The 26,748-nt window shown below is 35.1% G+C and overlaps 2 protein-coding genes across 2 annotated transcripts in view; one reads left to right on the plus strand and one right to left on the minus strand.

The window, feature by feature from the left end:
- Positions 1-26,748, minus strand: part of LOC124366449 (acetylcholine receptor subunit alpha-like 1) — a 727,733-nt gene that overhangs the window by 191,234 nt on the left and 509,751 nt on the right. The gene's annotated exons all lie outside the window — the stretch shown is intronic.
- LOC124366453 (retinol-binding protein pinta-like) overlaps positions 1-26,748 on the plus strand; it is a 135,260-nt gene that overhangs the window by 105,645 nt on the left and 2,867 nt on the right. The window contains exons 3-6 of the mRNA XM_046823021.1: positions 12,192-12,357; positions 14,650-14,902; positions 24,484-24,594; positions 25,081-25,183. Of these exons, the coding sequence (XP_046678977.1) occupies positions 12,192-12,357; positions 14,650-14,902; positions 24,484-24,594; positions 25,081-25,183 (633 nt within the window). The remainder of the gene's footprint in view (positions 1-12,191; positions 12,358-14,649; positions 14,903-24,483; positions 24,595-25,080; positions 25,184-26,748) is intronic.

The raw sequence follows: 26,748 nt of genomic DNA on the forward strand, positions 1-26,748 counted from the left end.
ATCAAATTTTGTTTCTTTTTTACAAGAATTTAATGATTTTATTACACCAAAATGTATTTTTGTGAATAAGTACATCTATATCAAAGGCATGCAAATCACTGTTTGGAAAGAGGATAGTTAGAAACCATCCTAGTTTATACAAGTTCTACTAAGATTTCCTAGTTCTTTCTACATGTATAAAATTTGTATCAATATAAATAGACTTATGGAAAGAAGACGCTTGTAATAAAGAAGGGAGGAACCTCATATGCACCACAGTTTCTAAAAATATTCTCCCAACAGAAACAAACGTAAATCAATATTCCCACCAACAGTTTAGGGAGCACTTTCCTCATTGCTGAAGAATGTGGAGGTCAGTATCGCCAGGCATAAGCAACAAGCAAACGTTCGGGCATCGGGATGAGTTTACCAAATAATCACGTCCAGTCTACCAGCTGGCTGGCCGAGTACCTGCCGAGCTATTTCAGCGCTTGTTTATCAGCTGTTCAGTAATCTAGTAGGCGCCGAGTGCCACCATCTAAGCGCCTATTCGTGCTTCAATTGTCAGCACTGCTAGCCGAGTGGTTAGCGGCTCGCCATATCATCCCAGGGTTCAGGGTTCTAATCCCGCTTCGGACATGGCGTTTTTGTACGCTAAAATATAATAATCTGAGGCAAGCCTACAACAATAATATGATAAACGGGGTATGAAGTGATCTATTAAAATAGTTATATAATAACATTTAACACATTTTAGGATGATAAATATAAATGGTCTACAGCATGCGTTACACGGTTCCGATCTGAAGTTATTGAAAATAGTGGTACAAAAAACACAATTTAGGATGATAAATATAAATGGTCTACAGCATGCGTTACACGGTTCCGATCTGAAGTTATTGAAAATAGTGGTACAAAAAACACAATTTAGGATGATAAATATAAATGGTCTACAGCATGCGTTACACGGTTCCGATCTGAAGTTATTGAAAATAGTGGTACAAAAAACACAATTTAGGATAATAATTAAAAATTTAAAAATCGATTGACGTAATCATATTTAATCTCGTTGAAATAAAGAGAGGATTGTCAAAGCTTACAATCTAAAGATCCTTTAAATAGTTAGTCGTGAAGATAATTGACAAAACATGTTGGGATCAACCTTGTAAAGAGCAAGAACTGGATTCAGCTGCAGGATTTAAGTCGTCGGACCTCGGACTGAGCTAGAGATAACAAGTCCCGACTGTGACCAGATCATTTTTATCCGGACTGTCCCTTATATACTGTGCCAACCCTTACAACAGTGTGCACCAATGAAGGACGATGCTAAAAGAGGTTTGACCTGACTAATGCAGGAATTTAGAAAACATGAATACAGTGAATTCTTGCATGGCAAGGAAACTGAGTTTATGTTTTCTATAGAATTTTACATTTTGTATATATTTATGTCGTGTAACTAAACTATTGGATTTCTGTATTCTTTAATAGTTAGATATGTTGTCCCAGTTTCACAAGTAAGATTTAGAAAATTGTGAAATATCATCATCTAGTTTTATTACATAGGCTGTGAGTTTGATAATCAGCATTTAAAAATATGCAATAAAATACCAATACTGTAGCTCCTAAGTTTATCGTAAAAATATAAATGTATGTGTATTGCAAAAAATAAAATCAATCATGGAAAGTAAATTGACTAATTTGAGCAAACAATGACGTCAGTTAAGTTCATTACACGTAATCTGTGTTAATTGTTCCTGCACATTATAATGGTAATGAAATTCTGGTGAACTTCACGATTTTTTTAATTCAAACCGCAATTAGTATGACTCAAAGTTAATCTGGCCAACGGTGGAAATTTCAGACAACTGTCATATGGGGTAGGGTGTTGAAGCATTGTTATCTAATACTTTTATAAAGCAAACTATTGTATCTTGAAATCATCTAATTTCTTGCCTGTCACTGATAGAACAAGCAGAATATTTAAATAAGTACATTATTTGTGCACAAACGTAACTGTATGAAGTTACGTCATTTATTACACATGTACTGAACGGTACTACTTAAAATCAAGTACGGCAATAGGCGTACTGATCATGTTTGGACTCAGATACAATAGGACTTTTATTGTTTCTACCATTGGGGATTGGATTCTGATTCAACAAACATTTTCATGAGTCTCCATGTCAAATTGTAGAATTCAAAAGCTTAACATTCATCTTTTATTGTTTTTTTGTTGATTTAATTCATTGAGCTGGAAACCCCTCTCATTGCACTTATTCTTCTTACGACCTCTGGGTTTCTGAATGACAGGATATTCAGGGTAAATAGGAGTAAGGGTGGCTGTTGGTGTTACCTCCTGCCAAGATAACTCGCTACAGCCTCCATTTGGAGGGTTACTGGGGATTATCTCAATCATGCCACCTTGGAAGAAGGAGAAGCTTTCTCTGTTCAGCATATATCCGTCAAAGAAGGCAAAAGAGTGTTCTCTCCTTTACTTTTCGGATTGAAAGGCTTGGGTTGCCCAGATAAAGGCGACACATCGGATATGGTTATACAAGTTTAATTTCACGGCCTCCAAAAAATTCCAAAAATGGTGAATCTATTACGCCTTGTTAGCCTTTAATGATTTCAAGAAGTTGAAAAGAACTTCCAGAACTGATATTACTATTGGAGCTTAAAAGAGACAAAAGTTATTTAAGTGCTGACTGTGGCCCCGGTATGAATAATGTACTAGGAATTATTTATTTTATAAGGTAAAACCTGATTGGTATCAAGTATTTAGTGTATTAATATCACCTCTGTGTGAAGTAGTACTTAACGCTTGATTCAGATCCATGACTATATCAAAACAGTTTGACATAAAATACGTTTAATTTAGGATAGAATTGAGGTGATTTTGTTGAAAATCGACATTCTTTTAGACGAACTCATTCTTATTGGGCCCTTCAGGATAGTTTGAAGTTAGCAAACCAAAGTAATTCAGTCCATTTATAATTATCGAAACAATTCTTGTTATGTTTTGGAAACGGCGCTGGATTCTCAACAAACATATTTTACACACCTTGTTAGTTTCAGAGCTCACAGACTTCCAAACAGTCCTGACAACTTATTTACAATATCGACGAGCCAATTTCTTCACAACATTTGATAACAAACTTCAGTAAACCACCAGGAAAACTTTGTTCCCAGAAATTCTAGAGGTAAAGTTGTTATCCTTATGTGTTTACCGGTGATAGAGGTCGTGTTTACGAGCACATTATTTTGGAGCAATAAACCAATACCCCCAAATAAAATGCCTTTAGCTTCAGCTTTTCTAAGATTCATTCTTTCTTGTAATACATTAATTTGAATTCAATATGTTTCTCAGAAGTGTAGAAGAATCGTTTGGCAAGTTTCTACCTTTCCTACTCGTCTACGGGTTATTTCACAATGAGCCTTCAAAAGATAAATCCTCAGCTATTTTTCTCCTTGTATTTGCAATTACAATGAGGCTCTATTCTAACTTATTCTTAGAGTACCTAAAGATCTAAACTCCCAGGCTACTTTAAACTTTCTGAAATTTAGTATGTGAAATCAAACACAATTTCGTTTCTTCTATATTTTTAATAACTCTAGATCTTGATTTCTTCCCTTACTAATGGAGACTATACCACTTTGAGTTTCCTAAATGATGTGTTTTATCGAACAGTTAAAAAATAACCTCTTTTGTATTTGAACCGTATGAAAACAATGATTAACCATAACAACATTTACGTCATTATTTTAAATCACACATTCATGGGAGATATCTCATTTCTCATGTATTATTAATAGACATAAAACATATTTTTAGATTTTGTTCGTTATTGATATTACGTATTAAGAAATACAATTATAATTTTTGTATTCAATCGTGTAAATATTGAACACCACACTTCACAATAAACTATTGCTACTACCAAACGTTTGCTTACACATTTATTATGAGACATAATCGATTAAAGCTGGAAATAAAATTGTAACGCACATTGCATTTTCCAGATAAGACAATCTAAAAGGTCTCTCCCTGATAGAACAAAACTGTTTCCCTTATTTTTACCAGCGGTGAAGCACCGTAGTGTATGGTGTGGGGGAACCTTGCTATTTATAGAGGTGTTGATCTCAGTGTGATAAGACGCAAGATCCGTTTCCTTCTTTATTTGCTGTTCTTGGTTCCTTATCTCGACATTATGCTAGGATGTATATACAGCTTTCATTGGAGTAGGGTTCATCTGAGAACAAATAATTACTTGATGAAAATTCAGTTTTAAATTAGAATAACTTTAATTAGAATAAACAATATTTGAACTGTTTTACTTAGAATAGTAAAACAGAATAATAAATGTATTGCTAATTTTGATAACACAAGTGCGCGCGCTTTGCAAGTGTATGGGCACTTTTGGTTCAAGTGAATTACATTTCCGTCACCAATGTTGAATTTACCTTGTTGCCACGATCAAGAAAATCTGTAAAAAATTTATCTTTACGGCCATTGTATTTAATACTGGTCTTTGCATTTTTATTCTACAGTTGAATTTACCTGGTTTATGTGTATATATACAAACAAATAAACAGGGCAAAGAATCTTAATTTTGTCAAAACACAACTTAAATGTATTGTAAAAGTTAGATAGTAATAAATCTTTTAAGTTGGTCCAAACAATACACATGAAAAAATGTCACGAGATTTTATGTATAAATAAATACTGTATATATACATAAAAGTAAAACAAGCCTGAAGGGTAGCTTCAACTGCATTGATTATTATTTTAAAATATTTTCAGAACTTATACACGTACTTCAAATTGCAAATTAATTTTCCAAACAAGATATAATTAAATTTTGTTATTTCCGAAGGATAATTTGTTTTAAATCTTCATACTTTACTAATTATATTGATTTTTTATATAGCCATATATTTATTTCATTCTTTATACTTTAAATACGACTTGGACAAAATATTGTAGTTTTTCAATTGAAATTTCTCTTTCTATGTATGATTAAGCAACAAATTTGTCCCTCGTATACTTTCCTCTTGGCTTGGAATATCATTATAACAAGATGTCTTCATTTTTTTAATATAAAATACATCTAGAAATACTCGCGTGAAGTACGTAATGCTCATGGGCGGACAAATAATCGTGTAATACCACTAAGGGAAAATCGCCGAGTGGGTGACCCGGTCCGATGCTGAAGGGAAGAGGAAGTTACCTCACCAAACCATGTCAAAGGTCAATGTCTGCTGTCCAGCTCCATGAGGATGTTGAACTCACTCTCAGTTTCTCCAGCGACCAGTTCTCCAGGAGACTACTTCCGTTGACCTACTGAACACCAATCCTGGAATCACTGGATGTCACTTTCGTGCAGATCGCGGTCACGTTGCAGAGGGGAGTGTTCCAGTACAGGAGAGTGTTCCAGTACAGGAGAGTGTTCAAGTGCAGGAGAGTGTTCAAGTGCAGGCGTGATCGTCAATTGAGATTTACCAGAAAATGGCTTAAAAGTGTGATCATCTATTAAATGAGCACCGGAAAGATTAAATGTATCACGAGGATTGATCTTTTTTGCATTACTACATCGGAAAACAAGGACTATGATTATTAATAAAAATATATGTATTTTCCAATGATATTGCAAGGTTTAAAAGCATTAATCGTCTCAGTGACTATAACGCTTGTGTTTGAAAGGGTTTTATTATGTTATGTAAGTACTGCCAGGAAACTACAGAATTTTAAGATTTACCAGTTAATTTTTTACATACTCCGAAAATTCCAAATCATACTTTGTATAAAAAATACTCATTAGTTTTTAAAATAAGTTGTCACATTTAATAACACAATGGAGCGAACAGCTGATTTTCTCTACTAGTGGCAATAGCATATCGTGGTGTCAAGTTTAGCTTCAGTCATCTTCCTCTTAGTGACAACATTTCGAGGTTATAAGTGGTTTAATATTTCGACCAGTAAGCGTTGTACGCGCGTATTTATAATACATAATCTAAACATTGTTCTAAAGCATCGAATCTAGTACGTTATAAACTGCCTTAGAATTCCGTAACTTAAGTTGCTTGTTCTGATTACTCATTTGCAATTTACAGAAAACTGACATTCAGCTTTCACAGCTTTCGTTGCAACTTTACGAAGAGGTGGATTGTGATTGTAGTTGTTTATAAAACTACCTAGTTCACTGTACAATCAAGTGTAATCAGCATCGTGCGTGCTGTTAAATAATGTAATCCTAGTCCGTAAAGGTTGGTTGTTTGGTAAAGATTATAACTTATTGAAGCTTAACTATCCTTAAAATTGTAATACAGACATATCTAACAGACAATAAAATATTGTTACATTTAAAACAATGGCTAATTTTATTAAACATTAAATTTTTGATGATCCAACTGTGGATTAAATAAAATTTTACATCGTCTAATGATAAAGTTTTTATTTGAGAGAGAAATAAGTCACATTCTTAAAGATCTGTAAATTGGCTGTATATGATTATATATTATTAAAATTAGAAAAAAATTATCCTCGCTATTTATTACAGGGTTATTTCTATAATATCAGTAACATCAATACAGCGGTTACCCCAGAAGGTCTACTAAATCACAAACAAACGCATGCCATTTTAGTGTAGAAAAAAGTTTTTGTGTTATGATGAATTTTCAAAACTTTCTAAAAATCTATAGCGCTATTGTAACTAACTTTTAATGTAATTTTTGGTTGGAAAATTTACCAAACTAAAACTCATAACCTTTTAACATTGAAACGTTTAGATCACTCCAAAGGGATTAGAAATATTCAAATAAGGAAAATCGGTCCCAAATAAAATCTACATGAGTTACAACTTCAGCGAATGACATGTTTTTATTATTTTATGATTTAAGCATATTGTATTTTTTAATTACATAAAATGTAATTAATATCATGATCATTAGTATTTTTTATATTAATGAAACATTTCACTCATTTCAATTATCTTTCATGTACTCGTACACACTCGTTATATAAACAGTTTATATTCTTACCTTTAAGTTTTTCTTTATTCATCATTTGAATATGCAACTAAATTGTGAAATATGTAAAACGATAAAAAGTAAAATTTCCCAAAAGATTGGATATTGTATCTTAAAGGGGCGTGAACAACGTTTCTTTGAAAATAAACCAAAACTACTCCAACGAAAGTCGATTACCTCACGTTAAACATTAATTTGATTGCATAATATTCTAAAAACTTACAGTTTAAGAATATGTCAGGAACAATCGGTAAACCTTGAAGCCGTCCTCAATAAAAGGCAGTTGATGTTAAAGAATAAAACAGACACTTCTGGAGCAACCACTTCGGATAATGTTTATGGCTGGAGGAAAACATTGCGTCGTTTCTTCGCGTATAAATAATGTAACATATCAAATGGCGGAACGGTTTACGTGGGTGTGAGGAAGGAGCGATTTGGGGCTTAGTGGTCAGAATAAGGGTAAAACTTACTTTATGGGGGACACAGAACAAGATGTAACACTTTTATCTTCACCATGCCTCTTTAATTCCTTGGTGAACGGGGTGTGACCCGACCTTTCAAAACCATTTAATTCCATAAGATATTGAAATGTTTAAATAAAAATGTACAGTCTTTTCATAACATTAGTCTTTTAACCTTTCTTCGTATTGATTGATGCATAGTACATGAACCCCGATTGGAAAATAATTTAAACGGATTACTTGATTCTTTACGTTGAAATATACCCGTAAGGGTTAATTTGTAGCTGGGTTTCTACCTGTCAAGTAGAATTTAAGTGGGTACAACTAAAACTGAGATTGCGATTCACATCGAGGTACCCAGTGAGAATGGGTATGCGGGCCGGAATGTTAAGTAATGTTTAAGGTCAGTGCAGAAGATTTTGGTTAGAGTGAGTGGGTTGACCCTAGTGGCAAAGTTATTGGTAGGCTTTAAAGGCATAGTTAGGTGCTTAGTAGATATATTGTATAGGGTTTAGCAAATGCACAGATAGCAGTAAGCAAAGGCTAATAGCATTTAGTAAATACTAGGAATGATTTAGCCAAATACAGGAAGCATTTAGCAAGGAATATGTTCCAATATACATATAGAGAGGTCTGAAAATCCCTTCATGGTGATCAAAATCCTCCAAGTTCTCTGCAAGTGTTATTCCCGTTCTTATAATAAATTATTCCGAAAGCAGCGGGAGAGATGCTGATGAAGATGTACTAACGTATTACCTCGATGTACAACTACGGGTTGAAATCACAATCCCCATTATAAGAAGGAACGGCTGCGAGATTTTCAATATTCTAAATTTATAACATTTTAATCCAAAATAAATTTGTTATGCAAGACACAATTCGTACTTGGATTTTTTTATACATGTGATTCGAACATTTCATTTTTCTCCCTTATGCTCTTTTGTAACAACAGAGAAAAGGTAGAACAACCGCCCTTGTACACAATTCATAAAAAACTCCGCCATCATTGTCGTCGTAAAAAGAGGAAAGACGGCGGAGCCCACCGTTAGAAAAACTGAACCGAAGCGGAGAGATGTTCGACTGGCGCAATAAATTTCCCCGTAAATACCCGCGTCAGTCGGTGGGGTGGCAGCACTGGCTTCGTTTTATTGAGGCTTTACGTCCAGCTCGACATAAACTGCGAATAAATTTCTCGGTCCCCCAATTGTTTCTACAACACGAAACGCCACTGAACGCCTCCGAACGGATGTTACAAATGAAATTATTGCCCGCTGGGTTTTTGCGTTTATTCGGCCATTTGTTCTTGTATAGGCAGTCTAGCGAAATGTATTACAACAAGTAGCTCGCCGAGACTATCACGTTATATTGGAGTACAACTATAGTGATGAGAAATACATTCAGTATCTTATGTTTACTAGATAGCCGGGTATCTAATTTCAAATCAATACCTCTTAGGAATATTTCAATTAAGACCGCTTATATTTTATATTCAATCCCTATCCTCTACTTACATTTATTAGCGTTTGTAATTAATAATATTAATTTTTAATTTCCAGTAAGTCCAGTTAATATGTAGATTAACAAGCGGGAGAGGGTAGGTTAACTAAGCCCATTGTATTTTTGAAACCCTAAATTCACATTTTTAAAAACACGCAAAAGCACTAGTGAATATAATAATAGAGTTATCAATGCTTTACAATTGATACAAATGGTACTACAGTTAAATACTGATCACTCACCCACTGAATAGTTAGTAAACAATGAGTCACAACACAAGTATCTGGTATATAATGTTTAGTTCATTTTTTTCCATTAGTTGTGCTCCATATAAATTGAATAGAATTAGAAAGCTAAATGTAACCTGGCAATACTTCGTGCAATCCCTGTTACCAAATTCAATCCACAAATGGTAAACGAAGGGCGTTTATGTCACTTGTGGTAGATGATAATAGTAAGAAAACTGTAAATAGGCGAGCATTCGTCATCATTCCGGTTTAAAAAAGAGACTTACCAATCAGGAATTCAGGAGTTTTTTAATATCATGACGCCCCCCACATCCAGCCAGGCTGGTCAAAGCACTGCCTTTTTCTGGAAAAGCATATTTTATATTCTGGTAAGGGGCTATCCAGAGTAATGTATTCTGATAAGAGCTTTCGGTATAATAATATCTTCTAAATATCGTAGCTATGGTAGGAATAGTTGATTCAACGTGCCTCTTAGTGCTGCGTCTGGTGTTTGACGCTGTCACTGACTCATACGCACCAATAGAAAACTCCTTTGCACCGCCGTGCTTAGAGATCATGTGTACGACATTGCAATGAGAATACTTCTATACTATTTTGTACTCTAGGTGTCATTGATGATAAAACGATCAGTTCATTTTGAGCTTCTTGGCCAGCGAAGTTGTGGATCTCTTCATACGAAAATAAATCCAGATTTCAAGAGCCCGTACCCGTACGAAGAGGAAGCTGAACTGGAACTAAACTCAACGTCCTCACGTTCCGAATACGAGCAAGGTTGTCATAAATAGGCCCGGCCAGTTGTGGCTAGCTCACTGAATAGGCCCGGCCAGTTGTGGCTAGCTCACTGAATAGGCCCGGCCAGTTGTGGCTAGCTCACTGAATAGGCCCGGCCAGTTGTGGCTAGCTCACTGAATAGGCCCGGCCAGTTGTGGCTAGCTCACTGAATAGGCCCGGCCTGTTGTGGCTAGCTCACTGAATAGGCCCGGCCAGTTGTGGCTAGCTCACTGAATAGGCCCGGCCAGTTGTGGCTAGCTCACTGAATAGGCCCGGCCAGTTGTGGCTAGCTCACTGAATAGGCCCGGCCAGTTGTGGCTAGCTCACTGAATAGGCCCGGCCAGTTGTGGCTAGCTCACTGAATAGGCCCGGCCAGTTGTGGCTAGCTCACTGAATGTGTCTATTCACATTCCACTGGGATTAAATTCACTTATATGAGATATTTTGTTATGTGTGAAGACCTAAGATAGAGATTAGAAAGCAATTATGATGCATATCTTGTAACTCTAATGAAGCAATGAATACAGTTGGATGCAATTGACTCAGGTAACTTTGCCTATAGTAAGCCATATACCGTTAGCCAAATTTCAAATGATGGTATTTTCGAGTACAAGGTGCAATATGTTTAAGATTTAATCTATCTTGAAAATTACCAGTCATATGAACAATAGTGTATACTTCTTACACTAATTAACAAAAACAGTTAAGTGGAAGTTCTTAAAACACAAATTCAATTTCGACTGAATGCAGTGGTGTGTGGATCCACAGAACGTTGGGTAGTCAATAGCAATCAAACTGTCGAAACAGATTACATTGAGCAAATCCAAACAAAATCTGGGTAACGTTTTTGATGCAGATCTAGGGTAAATCTTGACGTGCGATTTTGCAAAAGTCGTTAAAGCCAAATACCACTTAAAACCAAAGCTTTTGAGCCGCCTCCTCTGTCGGGATTACTGGATTACTTGTATTACTTCTCACTAGTCGGATCTCATTATTTGATACCCTTCAGCCCTCTTTATTCCAGCTATATCTTCAACCTTATTAAAATCAGCTTACAAGATTATCTTGAGAAAGTAAAGTAATGCTCCGACTCATCCAATTCTCTTTTACTTAAAACTACTTTAGTACTTTACTTCCTGCCACTTTGACCCTGTCATATTAACACTTGTGATCCATTTTTATCAGATCTAAACTATCCTTCTCTTGTTTAGATGGGGAGGTATTTGAATAAATATATAAAATGTGATTTATAAGATCTTTGTATAATGGTTTTTGTTGTCCGTAAATATTATTAGAATGGGTATTTACTCTCTGTATGTAACATTTTTCACCACACCAAGGTGAAAAATGTTTGATTAATTGCTTACAGTAATTTTTTGTGTTGAGAATACAGCATAAATGACTAAATTATAGAGAAATGTAAATTTTTAAACTTTATGAAACTTGTAAGGAGCGATAAATAAAATAATAACACTAACTACCTACCTGAACCTTCAACGAGCACAGCAAAAAACTTTGTCACTTAAGTCTGGGCGACCTTATGGATGTCCAGGAGCGGCAGGTATGGTGTAACTGTAGCCTGGACATGAGAGAGTGCTGCCCCACGCCTGCTTTTACTGGAGAAGCTGGAACAGAGCTGGCCTCACCTTCTTGTATGGAAACATGGCGGATATAATGCCCGCTATTTCTCCTTATGGGATCTGTACAGGAAGTTTAACCCTCACCCATACCTATCCTGAATATCCAGATGCACGCTCAGGGATCCTAGTAGGACTAAGTACAATGAAAAATCTCTCAACTTGTTGTCCTGAGTGAGAGAAACTCAGAAGTGAAAAAGTGGAAAATCAGATTGGGCAGTTCTTGTAGCAGCCATGCTCTACTATACTAACCGAGATCATTGACAATTTAGATTGGGAAACGGATAAGTTTAGAGATTGACAAAAACAGGATAGTTAAGTCAATTTTAATTGACCAAAAATTTAATGAGTAAAACTAAAATCAGTTGTGTGTATGCCTTATATGAGGATCAAGTACCGAACGGTAACCATATTGAATGAAAAGTAACTGCATGGACGAGGACTAGATGTTTTTTCTAGTATTTTCTCCAGAGTAAGAGCTGTACCGGAATTTCTTACGAAATCCCATTAGTATAAACACTGCAATTTATAATGACTCCAAAGTAAATTACTCAACTTCTATAATGTTCCAGAGCACGTTGATCAATGGCTGGAGAACTACCTCATCAGCAATAAGAACAGCCTGGAGAGGGCCAAGGAAGGACTGGACTGTTACTTCAGTGTCAGAGTCCTTGTTCCTGAAGTCTTCACCATGAGAGATCCTCTCCTGGAGGCGGTGCAGAAGAGCTTCGAGGTCATGTAAGTATCCCCACCCATGAGATTATAACGATGATACTAGAGCAGGAAGCACCAAAACATAGTAACAACCGTAACCTAGAGACTGCGGGCTACTATAGCCTCATATAATATTGAGAGCCCTAACATTTGTAAAATATGGATGTAAATTATAGTTTTATCAAAACTTTTTATTACAGTCGTCCTCATACAACCATGAACATAGGGGGCAAGAAACTATTTTAAAAATGTTCCATTTTACATATTTTAATAATATCAATACTACAAATGTTTATTAGGTCCTGTTGATAATATAGAAAAATCGAGTTGAACGAAACTATTTAAAAATTCTCATTGTGTTAATTTAACTCTTGTCACGGTGATATTTTTTTATGATTTTAAATACTGCCACTTTTGAGTCAATATCTTGTAGTAGTGGAACTCTCCAATCACGAACAATACGATTTAAAATCAAATGAAATAAATTAAATTCCAGTTATCAACTGCATGACCGATAAACCTGTCTCACAACTTCGAAAGCTTGGATCTAGTAAGTACCCAATATCCGGTTAGAAAGACTTGAATTTCCGGTTTAAAACATTTATTTTTATTATGTGCCCTAGATAGATTTGATGAATCTAATACATTTTGACTTACTTCATCACACGTTTTTATCTCTAAATTAATTAAAAGTGAACCAAAATTACGTGTAAAATATACAAGAGTGTACTACGTTTAAATAATTTTTAAAGCCTTATTTTATATTTATATCTGAGTCATAAATTACAGGAAACTCAATAGTACAATAACGCCTGCAGAAACTTTGCAGCATTTTATACACAGTCCTGTATGTGTGATATGGATAAGAAAACGAAGTCGTTGTAAAGTATATGAGTTAATGTAATGAAGTAATATGATATGCTAATATTATTTAATAAAAATAATTTCTTGTAGAACTTTTGGGAATAGTTACTAATTTTACATGTCAATTAAGTTGTGAAAATTTAAGTAATGAAATATGTAAAATGTTAAATAATTATTATCACTTTACCAGCGCCAGACGAACAGCACGTACTGTGTTAATTTTGAAATTAACACTCTTTAAATATGTGATTAATTAGGATGAACACACTTTTTTAAACAAGGGACCAAACATGATTTTACGAGAGTGTAACACGATTACTTGAAGTTCACAAATTTTATTTGGTTATTGTTACACATTTCCAATAATAAAAACAACATGTTGACTTTAACGATATTGTATTTATTTAAAAATATAAAAAACTATTGTTATCTTCGTTATAAACGCTTTGTACATGAGGATGACATACAAGACGCGGTGGATAATTGCCTGAAGCATTTGGTGTTTAAATAGTTTGATCTCAAATGAAAAGGTTGTTGCAAAGATACAAATAACCTTTTTATTGACATGAAAGTAAGAATATCACAACATATGTAAGAACACTATATTTCTAGTTTTTAATGGTTTATTATAATATAATATTATGTTATATGTATAAAAACTTAGTTTTGGGTCAACCATAGTCAACAATAGTCTATAAATTTGGGTTCAGTCAAGACAATATAGTTAGTGGGATATTCTTTTATCCAAGTAAGGATGATGTTCATGGGCCTAGAGAACCAAAACTACAGGCAAACAATATCGCTCCATGGCACTGCAAACTTCGAGTAATAAACAGAAATTCCATGTGCAGTATTTCAATGTTGCACCAGTAAGGCGTTTGAAAAATTAATAAATCACTTCGTGAGGAATACTAAGGCAGCAAGGCCACAGTACAGTGGCGTAACTATGAGGGGGGGGGAGATGAAGTGAATAGAACTCCTCCTTAAAGCCCAATTAGTTTTAAATATACGTATAACAGCAATCCAACTTTTTAGAGATACAACGGTTAAATGTTTTTATGTTAATTAGACCTATCTAATATGACAATATCTTATACTAATATTTTTGCCTGTTTATACTTATTATGATTTTTCCATTGCCTCCTGGTTGGGTGTGCTCTTTAATCAGATAATAATCACCCCAAGTCATTATGTGTGAAAACTTCAACTTTCATAGCTATTTATCATGCATATCTTACAAAATAATCTCTCCAGCGTGTCTTTACAAAATTTCAAATCATTCATGAATTTTTTCAGTTCATAAAGATCTTCTAGGGGGAAAACTTAGATCCTAAAAAAACTGGTGTATCTTGATTGGAAATAATCGAAAGTCTATTTAATGCTACAACTGTCTTAGAAGTTCTACAATCATATCCAATTAATCTTTCCCCATTCGACTGCGTTCCCTTACAGGGGTGTGATAATTCTGCCCAAACTGACTCCTGAAGGCCGGAGAGTGATAATGTTCTCCCATCTGACACCGAGTGCAGAGGACTTCGACGCCACAGTGATGCTGAAGCGGATCTCCATGATGATGGACCTGATGCTGCAAGAGGGAGTGGACTACGTGGGCATCGACGTGGTCGTGGACAGTAAGCACGTGGTCTTCAGCCACCTGGCTCGCTACAACTTGAGCATCCTCAGGAAGACTTTCGACCTCGGCTGGGTAAGTATCAGGACTCGCTGAGGGTTGCTTGCAAGATTTGGAATCTATAACTCCTTTAATTTGCCAGACGCAAACAGATAGACATACAAGAATCATACGGAATCATTACGTCCCACCTGTAGACAAAAGAGAAATCGTGTCATCCTATTGAGGCTTTAATGATGCGGCTTTAGTTACGGTTGGAAGTACACCATCATGGAACTTATTCTTGTATCTGTGGCTATGGACTTTCAAGCAAAACTAAAGTCTACAGATGAAATTTCTCTCTAGATAACTTACCACATGATATATTCACATTTTTGCTCGTTAAGCTGTTTCATAGCAGTGTTGAAATAATAAAATTTAAGGTGAGGAGGGAGGATACTGCAACGTAAGAGTGCGCTGGATTCAAATATTGTCACTTACTTTTACTATTGACCTTCTTTTGAATTGTGAATTATTTAAAATCTATAACTCTCTAGTCATTGTACTAGGTTTTCAAAGAATTATTTATTTTGCTATTTGTTCGATGCATAAAAGGACCTAGTTATTAACCTAGTTCTAAAAGGACCTTTGCGCTGCTTACGGAATGACAGGATATTCTGGATGTGTGAGGTTGGGCGTAGGGACCGCCTCCTGTCGAGATCCATGAGGAAGAATTTAGAGCATAATCTCAATTATGTCTCCTCGGAAGAAGGGGAAGCCAGCTCTGAATCAACCTCTTCACTCAAAGCAGGCAGGCAGGGGGTGGCACGCCCTTGTGTCTAGGCTAGGAAGAACCTTTAAGTCTTAGGGGACCCCACTAACTCCAGTCATCTGACGTAGTAGACTAGAACTATCCTAACTACCCTTGCAGCACCCCAGAATTTGCGGTTAGTGATGTGCCGCTTCTAGACATCCATAAGGTTGCCCAGGTTTAAGTGACACATCGCTTTTTGCTGTGCCCAGTGTGAGATCAACTGGAAGGTACAAACCAGCCAGAAGTGGAACTCCTTGGAGTAATCTTTCACGGTTACGGATGAGACCAAGGTCAAAATATTTGCTACCCCTCAGGTTAATCCCATGGAGTGACAAGCACTATCATCGAACTCAGGGTTGACTGTATAGAAATGATAAAGGAATGAAGTTTCATGTATAATTTCAAGACCGTAGGTCAGTTGCTTTTCGAGATATCATGCGAATAGTCAGACTAATACCGGCAGATAGACAGATGTGTAATATTTTCCAGCCCAACTACTCTATATGGCTCTGTCTAAAGACTGAAAACTGAAAATATCTACTAATGTGGCACGGCACCGCATATACGTATTGCAATAAACGCACCTAATTATATGAGTTTACCTTAGAAAATGGCTTTAATTAATTAATGCAGCTTATGTCATGATCATGTATACCTACAAATTTCAGGAACATGTGTCTTCAAAATGGCCACTTACTACACATTACAATATGCGCATAAAACACTACCACATACATGAATATTTGTACATGTCTTATCGCTTAACGCATGCTTGAATGAATGCACGCTTATATTGTCATACATGAAAACACGTAAGTGTATTTATACGTGTATAAACATAGTTGTAAAACACCTAGGTTATACGTACATTTATGCATATATGTGCTTATAAATATATGTGTTGGTATACACGTGTGTTTATACCTACATCAATGCACACATATGTCGATACTTACACGTGCGGTTAATGTCGACATACCTATTGTAACCTGTAATCCATATGTGTTTCTAGTGTTCTTATACTTTCGTTATATAATATTTTTGCCTCTCCAGGGATTATGAAAGCACCAGGTTCTAAATATGGGTTGTTATTACGAAATACAATAATTATTAACATACACTTGATAGGAAACACCGTTATTAGATTGGTGTATTACTTTTTTTATCAATACACTATCATTCTACATCGTACGTTGAAGCTACAACAAAGCCATGCTCTACCTGCCATCCCAATATTCAGAATCATGGCGTGGGATGAAGACTAGTAAGTACACGAGATGAATAACACCGAGACAAACACGTAGTGTAGCACCTGCACCTGTTACTACCCTAGGTGCCTCTCGTGTTGTCGCAGCAGCTGTGGCGATTAATAATGGTTACAAGGCAATTAGAGTCAGGCCTGTTCTTACACGGCGCTGTGCTGGGTAGGCACCTCACCCACCACGAAAAAGCAAACTAACTCGCAAGTTACACGACTTTCAGCTATTTTTTACTAAATAGTTGTAATTTTCAGAATAATTTCTGTGTTACCATCAAAGCTCTTGGTATCTAAATTTGGTAGGCACCTCACCACGCCACACTGACGTTTCGCAAGTTACACGACTTTTAGCTATTTTTTACTAAATAGTTGTAATTTTCAGAATAATTTCTGTGCTACTATCAAAGCTCTTGGTATCTAAATTTACCTACACATTACAGTGTTAAATTGATTTTTAAAATAATGGTAATGTTTTAAAAGAGTGTAGAAGTTTTAATAATTATTGTACTTTTAAATTATTTACGATATTTCTCCAGTCAAAAAATAAAAGCTATACAACCTTTAGGAAAATTCAAATAGATTTTTAGTAATTTGAGTGAATTCAAGTTAACTGTGAGTAATCACTTCATAATTTTGAATTTACCACAAAAAGTGTTATAATAAACTTTTAATATATTTTATTTTCGGCAATACTTTGATAGCAACCAAACAGGGGCCGATTTTAATATTACTTATATAAATCTAATTCATTCGCTGTCTATCTATCTAGTTTATGGTCTGTTATAAAGAAAAAATAAACTTTAAAATTTTAATATTGAGAAATTATTGGATTTATACCGTACGTATGTTGTACGTTGATTCAATTTATCTGTATTCGTTTTTACAAGGCCTTTATAATGGTTAGCCAGTTAATATATAATTTTAAAATAATAAAAAATAATTATTTCAAGATGGTGATTAATATACTTTATGGTCCTAAAATTATATATTAACTGGCTAACCGTTAAAAAGGCCTTTCCGCAATAAATAAAGATAAATTAACATCAGCCAATATAAATTTCACTTTTGTCTACCGTGCAAAATTCAGTTACATTAATATAATGCAGCATTTAAAATACACAATAACTTCTACGCAATTATTGTTACAAACAGTTTATTTAAAACAACGAGGCAGTTAGAATATGAAACAAAAGGTAAGAAAGGACACAAGCTAAAGCGCTTCTTGGTATATATTGTTCATAAAATATAATTAATTTAAATAATGATTTACTCCAAAATCATATTACCAGCAGATATCATTTTACAATTCTAAGAGCACAGCTGTCATGTAGAAGGCAACTGAGAAAGGCTTTTAGAAAGATTAGCGGAGGAATTAATTCTTTATTTGGAACTGTAGGTTTAGTGTGGTCGGCGAGTGCCCAGTAGTGGCCTGCAGTAAGAGGATTGGAGGGGACCCAAATGGCCGTGCCACTGCGATACCGTTTATGGCGCTTGTATTTTATCCCGAGCTCCTCTCTGCCGCCTCCGACACTCTTGAAATGGACCGTGACCACCGCTAGTATTATTTACTCCCGAACTTGCTATCTGGATAAGGCACACGCCATGTTTTATGCGATTCATAGAGTTTAAACCCATTTATCCGTATGTCAGTTCATGTGGAAATCTCTTTAATCCGGATCGACTTCCGGTCTTGTGAAATGGACCGTGACCACCGCTAGTATTATTTACTTCTGAACTTGCTATCTGGATAAGGCACACGCCATGCTTTATGTGATTCATAGAGTTTAAACCCATTTATCCGTATGTCAGTTCATGTGGAAATCTCTTTAATCCAGATCGACTTCCGGTCTTGTGAAATGGACCGTGACCATCGCTAGTATTATTTACTCCCGAACTTGCTATCTGGATAAGGCACACGCCATGTTTTATGTGATTCATATAGTTTAAACTCATTTATCCGTATGTCAGTTCCTGTGGAAATCTCTTTAATCCGGATCGACTTCCGGTCTTGTGAAATGGACCGTGACCATCGCTAGTATTATTTACTCCCGAACTTGCTATCTGGATAAGGCACACGCCATGTTTTATGTGATTCATATAGTTTAAACTCATTTATCCGTATGTCAGTTCATGTGGAAATCTCTTTAATCCGGATCGACTTCCGGTCTTGTGAAATGGACCGTAATCATCGCTAGTATTATTTACTCCCGAACTTGCTATCTGGATAAGGCACACGCCATATTTTATGTGATTCATAGAGTTTAAACCCATTTATCCGTATGTCAGTTCATGTGGAAATCTCTTTAATCCGGATCGACTTCCGGTCTTGTGAAATGGACCGTGACCATCGCTAGTATTATTTACTCCCGAATTTGCTATCTGGATAAGGCACACGCCATGCTTTATGTGATTAATAGAGTTTAAACCCATTTATCCGTATGTCAGTTCATGTGGAAATCTCTTTAATCCGAATCGACTTCCGGTTTTGTGAAATGGACCGTGACCACCGCTAGTATTATTTACTTCTGAACTTGCTATCTGGATAAGGCACACGCCATGCTTTATGTGATTCATAGAGTTTAAACCCATTTATCCGTATGTCAGTTCATGTGGAAATCTCTTTAATCCAGATCGACTTCCGGTCTTGTGAAATGGACCGTGACCATCGCTAGTATTATTTACTCCCGAACTTGCTATCTGGATAAGGCACACGCCATGTTTTATGTGATTCATATAGTTTAAACTCATTTATCCGTATGTCAGTTCCTGTGGAAATCTCTTTAATCCGGATCGACTTCCGGTCTTGTGAAATGGACCGTGACCATCGCTAGTATTATTTACTCCCGAACTTGCTATCTGGATAAGGCACACGCCATGTTTTATGTGATTCATATAGTTTAAACTCATTTATCCGTATGTCAGTTCATGTGGAAATCTCTTTAATCCGGATCGACTTCCGGTCTTGTGAAATGGACCGTAATCATCGCTAGTATTATTTACTCCCGAACTTGCTATCTGGATAAGGCACACGCCATATTTTATGTGATTCATAGAGTTTAAACCCATTTATCCGTATGTCAGTTCATGTGGAAATCTCTTTAATCCGGATCGACTTCCGGTCTTGTGAAATGGACCGTGACCATCGCTAGTATTATTTACTCCCGAATTTGCTATCTGGATAAGGCACACGCCATGCTTTATGTGATTAATAGAGTTTAAACCCATTTATCCGTATGTCAGTTCATGTGGAAATCTCTTTAATCCGAATCGACTTCCGGTTTTGTGAAATGGACCGTGACCACCGCTAGTATTATTTACTCCCGAACTTGCTATCTGGATAAGGCACACGCCATGTTTTATGTGATTCATATAGTTTAAACTCATTTACTCAGATGTCCATTCATAACCATGTCACTTTAATCCGGAACGTCTAACCTCCCGGAGCGACCTTGTAAAACAAAACGCACAGTTGGTGACAGTTTGCAAGATTAAGTTGTTCATAATGATTAGCTCTGCACGAAGTTCATTGAGCACGGTTAAAAATAAATTGATCTCTTTGGTATAATAGAGTAATATGACTTATAGGCTGTCCGATTTGGGCTAAAATGGTTTATAAGTGTAGTTTATCTTTTTCCTTTTAATACTTGTAAAGTGTATGACTGTTGCTTCTGTCAAGTATGTCAATTACATTTTACTTGAAGGAATAATATTTGCTTCCACAAAGAACATTTTTTTTTATTCAAAACTTACGAATGATTTTAATAAGTACGTATTTTTATATTTACAATTCTTATAGATGTTCCGTTTGTGACAAATTATTTTTGAACGAATGAATATAGGTTTTGTAAAAATTCATTTGGAACGGTGTGGGGTTGAGAAGTTCTTCAACCTGACCCCTAGCTGCACTTAAGTATTACCATTATTAATTTAATATATTTCCAAATTTTCTACCAAAATAAATAAAATATAACAGTAATCTAGTTAAATTCCAAATTACTAGACCTATAAATAAATTATAATACATACTAAATGGCATAAACCTTCACATAAACACATGATCATGAACACCACGTTTAAACAACGTCAACTCTGTAGGTTGTTGGTTTTATTCTCTGAATTGTGCTAGAAAATCCAGGTCCCAATAATGTTGCCTAGACAGTTATGTCAGTAGCTAATACGGGTTCATTAGTACTAATCTCGCTAGTACATAAGCAGTTTCTTACACATGCATTGTTACACCTGGTGTTTACTTTATATGGAAGAAATCTATAACTTGAAAACTAAACATACACAGATACACACACATGAGACACGATTAGCGATATAGCAAATTCGTGTGTCGCTTAACTACAGTGTATGCAATTCTTTGGGTCCAAACAATATTGACCTTATGAATAAAAAAATGACAGTTTTATATTACCGTATACGGAAGAACAATATTGTAATACGGTAGTAGCAACCATTAATAAAACATTTACAATTAATACTGCAAAATTTCATAGTTTTTAAAAGTACTTGAATGACAAAAGATCAGAAGATCATAGTGGTTCTTCTCTTGGTCCCTTAAATAAGATGCGGCCCAAGGCTGACTCCTTTATAACCCCTGCCCGCTCGGGGATCCTTTGCATTATGCAACAGTAATTTTTCTAATGGTTGCTTACAAGTAATGTCTTCCGCATTCTCTAAATAATTTAGTAAGATCAACTTCATCTCTCTAAGTAATACATGCTACTGAGTGTATAAAAGGTTTAGTCATAAACTCAGGGTATGTATCTTTGCATATCAAAGTAGGGACAAAGAAACTGCTCCGAAATTTTATGATAACGTATTAACATAGTTTCATCTTCTCAAGGCAGCAGAAAAAGGACAAGTACTTGGATACTATTGCTAGGATAATTTAATTGAATTCCGTATATAAGGTGTTTTATTGTTATGACGTATATGACTTTTAAATTATATCAAAAACTATTTTATTTATTGGATTAAAATTTGTTTGAGTAAAATTATTGATAAATAAGAATAGCAAATTAAGGAGAATATTTAGATTGTAAAGTTTAAAAGCTGGTACCAACGATTTGTTCCTAAATGCCCGTATTTAGTTGTTCCTATCACTACTGAATTCTCTTTGGTGAAGAACTCCTCTGCTTCAGCTTTGCTACCATTAAATGTCCCACTGACTCCCGAGGAATCTTCTCTCTGGGAAGATCATTCTAGCTGAGGACTTAAAACAGTAATATTATTAGCCTGACTTAACACGCACGTATTGGAATTACTTTAATGATAAAGAATTTTCAAAAATAAGAATAGGCGTACATGTAAACCAAAGACTGTAAGAATGTCCATGTGCAAATTCAGTACAATCTGTGAAGTAGTTGTTACGGAATTAACTAACACACAAATGAACACACATACAAACACACAGACCGATATGATTATATTTTTATATAATAGTATAGATTATATTGCTACAGGTTACGATCTAAACTGTGAGTAAACGAAAATCACTTGACCACTTTGACCACAAATCTTTGGAAGTAAAGTCCAAGACGTCAGAACCACTTGTGGTCTAGGAAAGCTATTACTTCCCACCTCAACAACAAAACCGTACATTTCAGAGAGCTTCATGCTAGATTGCTTGCAGCTGACGCAAACCCCATTTATTGAACTCGTCCGTCTTGTTCGGTCTCCGTGCAAGAGGTCTGACCCTGATTCTCGGAATAGCAACAAGAATTGAATTTCGTGACAATAGAATTTGTTGTCGTATTCAATTATTTATATAAATGAATCTTGAATTATAGGGTTTTTATATAAACAATTTGATAAGAACTCGTGTAAGTTGACTCATAGTTCATAAGAATCGAGAGAAATGGAGGAAGGAAGGGTGGAAGGGAGAGGAGGAGGAAGGGGGGGAGTGTAAGGGAGGGAGGAGTAGGAATAGGAGAGAGGTGGTGAGAGGGGGAGAGAGAGGAGAGAGAGGGGAGAGAGAGGGAGAGAGAGATGGAGGGGGAGAGATAGAGGGTGAGAGGGAGAGGGAGGGAGAGACAGCACGAAAAGAATTAAAAGAGCTGCACATATTCTGGATAAAGGCTTTAGGCCATCAAGAAATGGACGGCTGTAGGGGAAGGAACTGTTTATGAACAGGACTTTGAGCAATTGCGATAAGTTTAAGAAATGGTAAAATAGGCAGAGAGACTGAAGAGGATGAATCATAAAAGTTGTGTTTTCATACGGTTTACGTTTATCTATTATATGTCAAGAAAATAAGTTACCTGAAAAGGTTAAGTTTTAACACTCTCATGATTTGATGACGAATGGAAGAGCTCACTTTAAAAATTTTAAAACTGTTAATCTATATATACATTTATCCTGATCTGGGTTCAGTGTAAAATTACCATTATTCCATCTATCTCTTACACCTGTGGGGCACAATCCACTCATATATTATTTTAAATTCACACAGATTAAATTATTTAAAATGTCCTATTTTTTGCTGCTCAAACAGTGTCATATCTGTATTACGATCAAATTCTTGTAAAAACTTCATTCAGATGGAGACACACAGGTCAGAGTTAGCCAGTAACAAACAAATTCCCCAAATTCCAATTCCACAGCGAGACACTTGTCTATAGCCAGACTGTGTGTGTCTGACTACTCCACACAGCACGAGTTCCAAGGCGCGGTGCGGAATATCGAAACTTCAATTGATTACTGGCTACAGTCTGAGTGGCATACTGAGCAACTTGTCTAGTGACCTTGAACAATCCTACTGCAGCAGGTTCTGCTACTTCCGTCTGCCTTCGCATTTGAACAATACAGATTTGCAATGGTTATTTATAAAACTCAAATGTCTTACGCATTATCACTTTACTATATAAACATTTTCTTATTCTCTTTCTAACTGTATTTAAAAAAACGTGTTGCATTTACTGACCGATATTTCACAGCAATGAATATCTTGTGGTTAAATCCTGTCACGAAATTTGAGTTGGTAATGTCTCTCTACAAATACGTACTGAGACCTAGAATAAGATCTTTTACCAAAGTTTTTTCCTATACTGTACCATTGTGTTTGTTAGGTACAGGTGGTGTTAAATATATTACTTTAATTTATTATTAAATATTATTATTATTAAATTTATTACATTAAATATTTATTAAATATATTACAGGCTTGGATATATTACTTTTAAAGATTTTAGTCTAAAATCGTGAAGACTCTAATAACTGAAAAGACTGAGTTGAATATCGCTATTTGTTTTTATCCCATTCCAGAATTTTTGACTGATAAAATTTATTTATATATATTTATATATACATCAATATTATATCATTTAACTGTCCTATACAATCACATTTTAAATATTTGCTTCTACAGCTAGGCTGTACATTGTAAACTAATTTCCATTATTTCCACAATACAGCAAAACACCAACTTACTAACTCAAAACTTCATAATGAACAAATATTGTGATTATAGCGACCTTGAATTGTATAAATCTACAATCCAATATATATCTAATAATATATGTAAGGAAAATGATAATATCGAAGCTTTTCGATATAAAATAAGAGGTGGAAAATACAAAGAATCATTTTGTTTTACAGAAGGGGTATCCTCAGCGAGTCAACAAAATCCACGTAGTCAACCCTTGGGCTATGGTGGAGACTGGAATCGCTCTATTCAAGCCTCTGTTGACAAGTAAACTTCAGAACAGAGTAAGTTGTGTTACTTTCTACAACATAACATTATTTATTTAAAGAATTTTCAAATTAATCAGAATGAATTTTTAAATACTATGGGCGATAAAATATTCGAAATCTCCTACTACCAAGTAAGAGTAAACTATTATTAACAACAGCAGCTTTTACCAATAAAATATTTACCAGATGGTTCAAAATAAGATTCTAGAAGCATATCCGAACTGTATTTTTCAACTTTAATATAGTGTTTTGTTTTAACAATGTAAAAATTTGATTACTTGCAGTAAATAATCATGATGATTACAAATTACTCCGCCTCTTGAATGTTGCAAATCCCAAAGTTACTTTGAGAAAGTGCTTTAAAATATGTAAGCGATTTAATCAAACAATGCTTAAAGGAAGGCCACCTTCGTTCTATTAAATTAACAGTAAAAGTTTGCTTTGCTGTTTTGGCACGTGCTCTGTAACGTTTATCCTCATTATGGTTTGTGTTCTGTACAGATAATGGTGCACAGGAACGTTAAGGACCTTCACAGACATATCCCTAAGCACGTTCTACCAGAGGATCTGGGAGGGGACGAACTCTCAGTGTGGGAATTGAACAGTAAGTTCTTAAACTGATACTGAGTTCTTTTATTTTAATCAGTAGGTTATTATTATCAGTTATTTTAAGCAATATAAAAATAAAACATAACTGGTAGACATATAGATGAATTTAGAGTACTAATAAAGTCTGTTTCGGTTAGAATACTTTTCCTACCACTGTTCTCATTACAATATAAAGGTTTGAATATTGATTTCTGTTAAAATTTGACAAAAATTGAGGAAGAGGAAATACTATAATAAGAATAATATCAAAAGTCAACAGCTAGTATATTGAGATTTTCAAAGAGAACATTTTAAATGCACAAAGATTTGTTATTTTTGAAATCTATTCTGTAAATCACCACCTTGTTTCTTATTCCGAAATTACAATAAACTTCGATACAGTGCTCGTATCCTGGACTATCAAACCCGTAATATATAAATTAGGAAAGGTCTATTGTGTACTGGTAGATATTTAGTACAACTGGTCATGGACATCAGATTAAATTATCACATATCACTGACATACGCGAAGAATAGCATAACGGCACAAAGTATTGCAAGCATTTTACAATCCCATTTTCCTCACTTCCATTAAAAGCACTTTTCGCGATCAAAACCTTTGCATGGTACTTTTAAGAGGAAGCCGTAGGAGACAACAGCCAAGTGAAATAAATTTTCCTCACGCAACAATAGAAATATCAATAGTAGCTCACAAACCACGCAGATGCGTGTGCACCAGCTGACGTATAGATTGAGATGCAACCGGTGTTGTTTCAATCTGGTTCACTTGTCGAAAAGAGAATTGAATGATACCAAGAAAATATAGGACGAGATTTCGTATGCATGAGATTGATCAAGTTTGTTTCTCAATGAAAGGAAAAGCAAATCACTATAGAATGGAATAAACGTGTTTGCATCCTTTGAATTTTAAATGGAATCCACTTTAGCGTTTTAAATTGTACTCCTAGATACAGAATTTTACAACACACAGGACTAACTGGTTCTTGTAATTTTTTTTTATTAGATTTGCTAAAGTTGATACTATTATTAGTCACAGTTTTTAAGCTGAAACGCGTATATTTGTTAAAGATTTCAAACAGGGGAAAATGGGTAAAGCTTATAGAAAAATCGTAAAATAGGCATATCAGTGCTAGGGAAAGGGCTATAGCTAGATGGGCTATACCATTCTAGATATTTGGATGGCTAGTTGGATATTTTCAAGGAACTTTGATTAATATTTTTCCTTAAGAATGCCACGTGCTTATTTTTACCAACTATCCGCACTAATTATTATCAAATGATTTAAACTTCAAAAAGTCTCGATCGCAAAAGGTGAATTATTTGCCTTTACAAATTAACATTAAAATTCACTGACTATAACAGTGAGTTTAATCTTACGAAGTTTGTTTTTGAGGTTACTTAGGAACCGAGAGAAAGATTAAAAATCGCCACTGTGAACTTTTGAATAGCACGAAAACTGTGAAAAGGTACATTGAAGTGAAATTAGATGGAAATTTATAATGAATTTCTCAGTAAAGATGAATGAAAGTCATCGAATCACAACACTGCAACATCAAACAA

The sequence above is a fragment of the Homalodisca vitripennis genome, chromosome 7, assembly GCF_021130785.1.
Source record: "Homalodisca vitripennis isolate AUS2020 chromosome 7, UT_GWSS_2.1, whole genome shotgun sequence".
NCBI lineage: Eukaryota > Metazoa > Arthropoda > Insecta > Hemiptera > Cicadellidae > Homalodisca > Homalodisca vitripennis.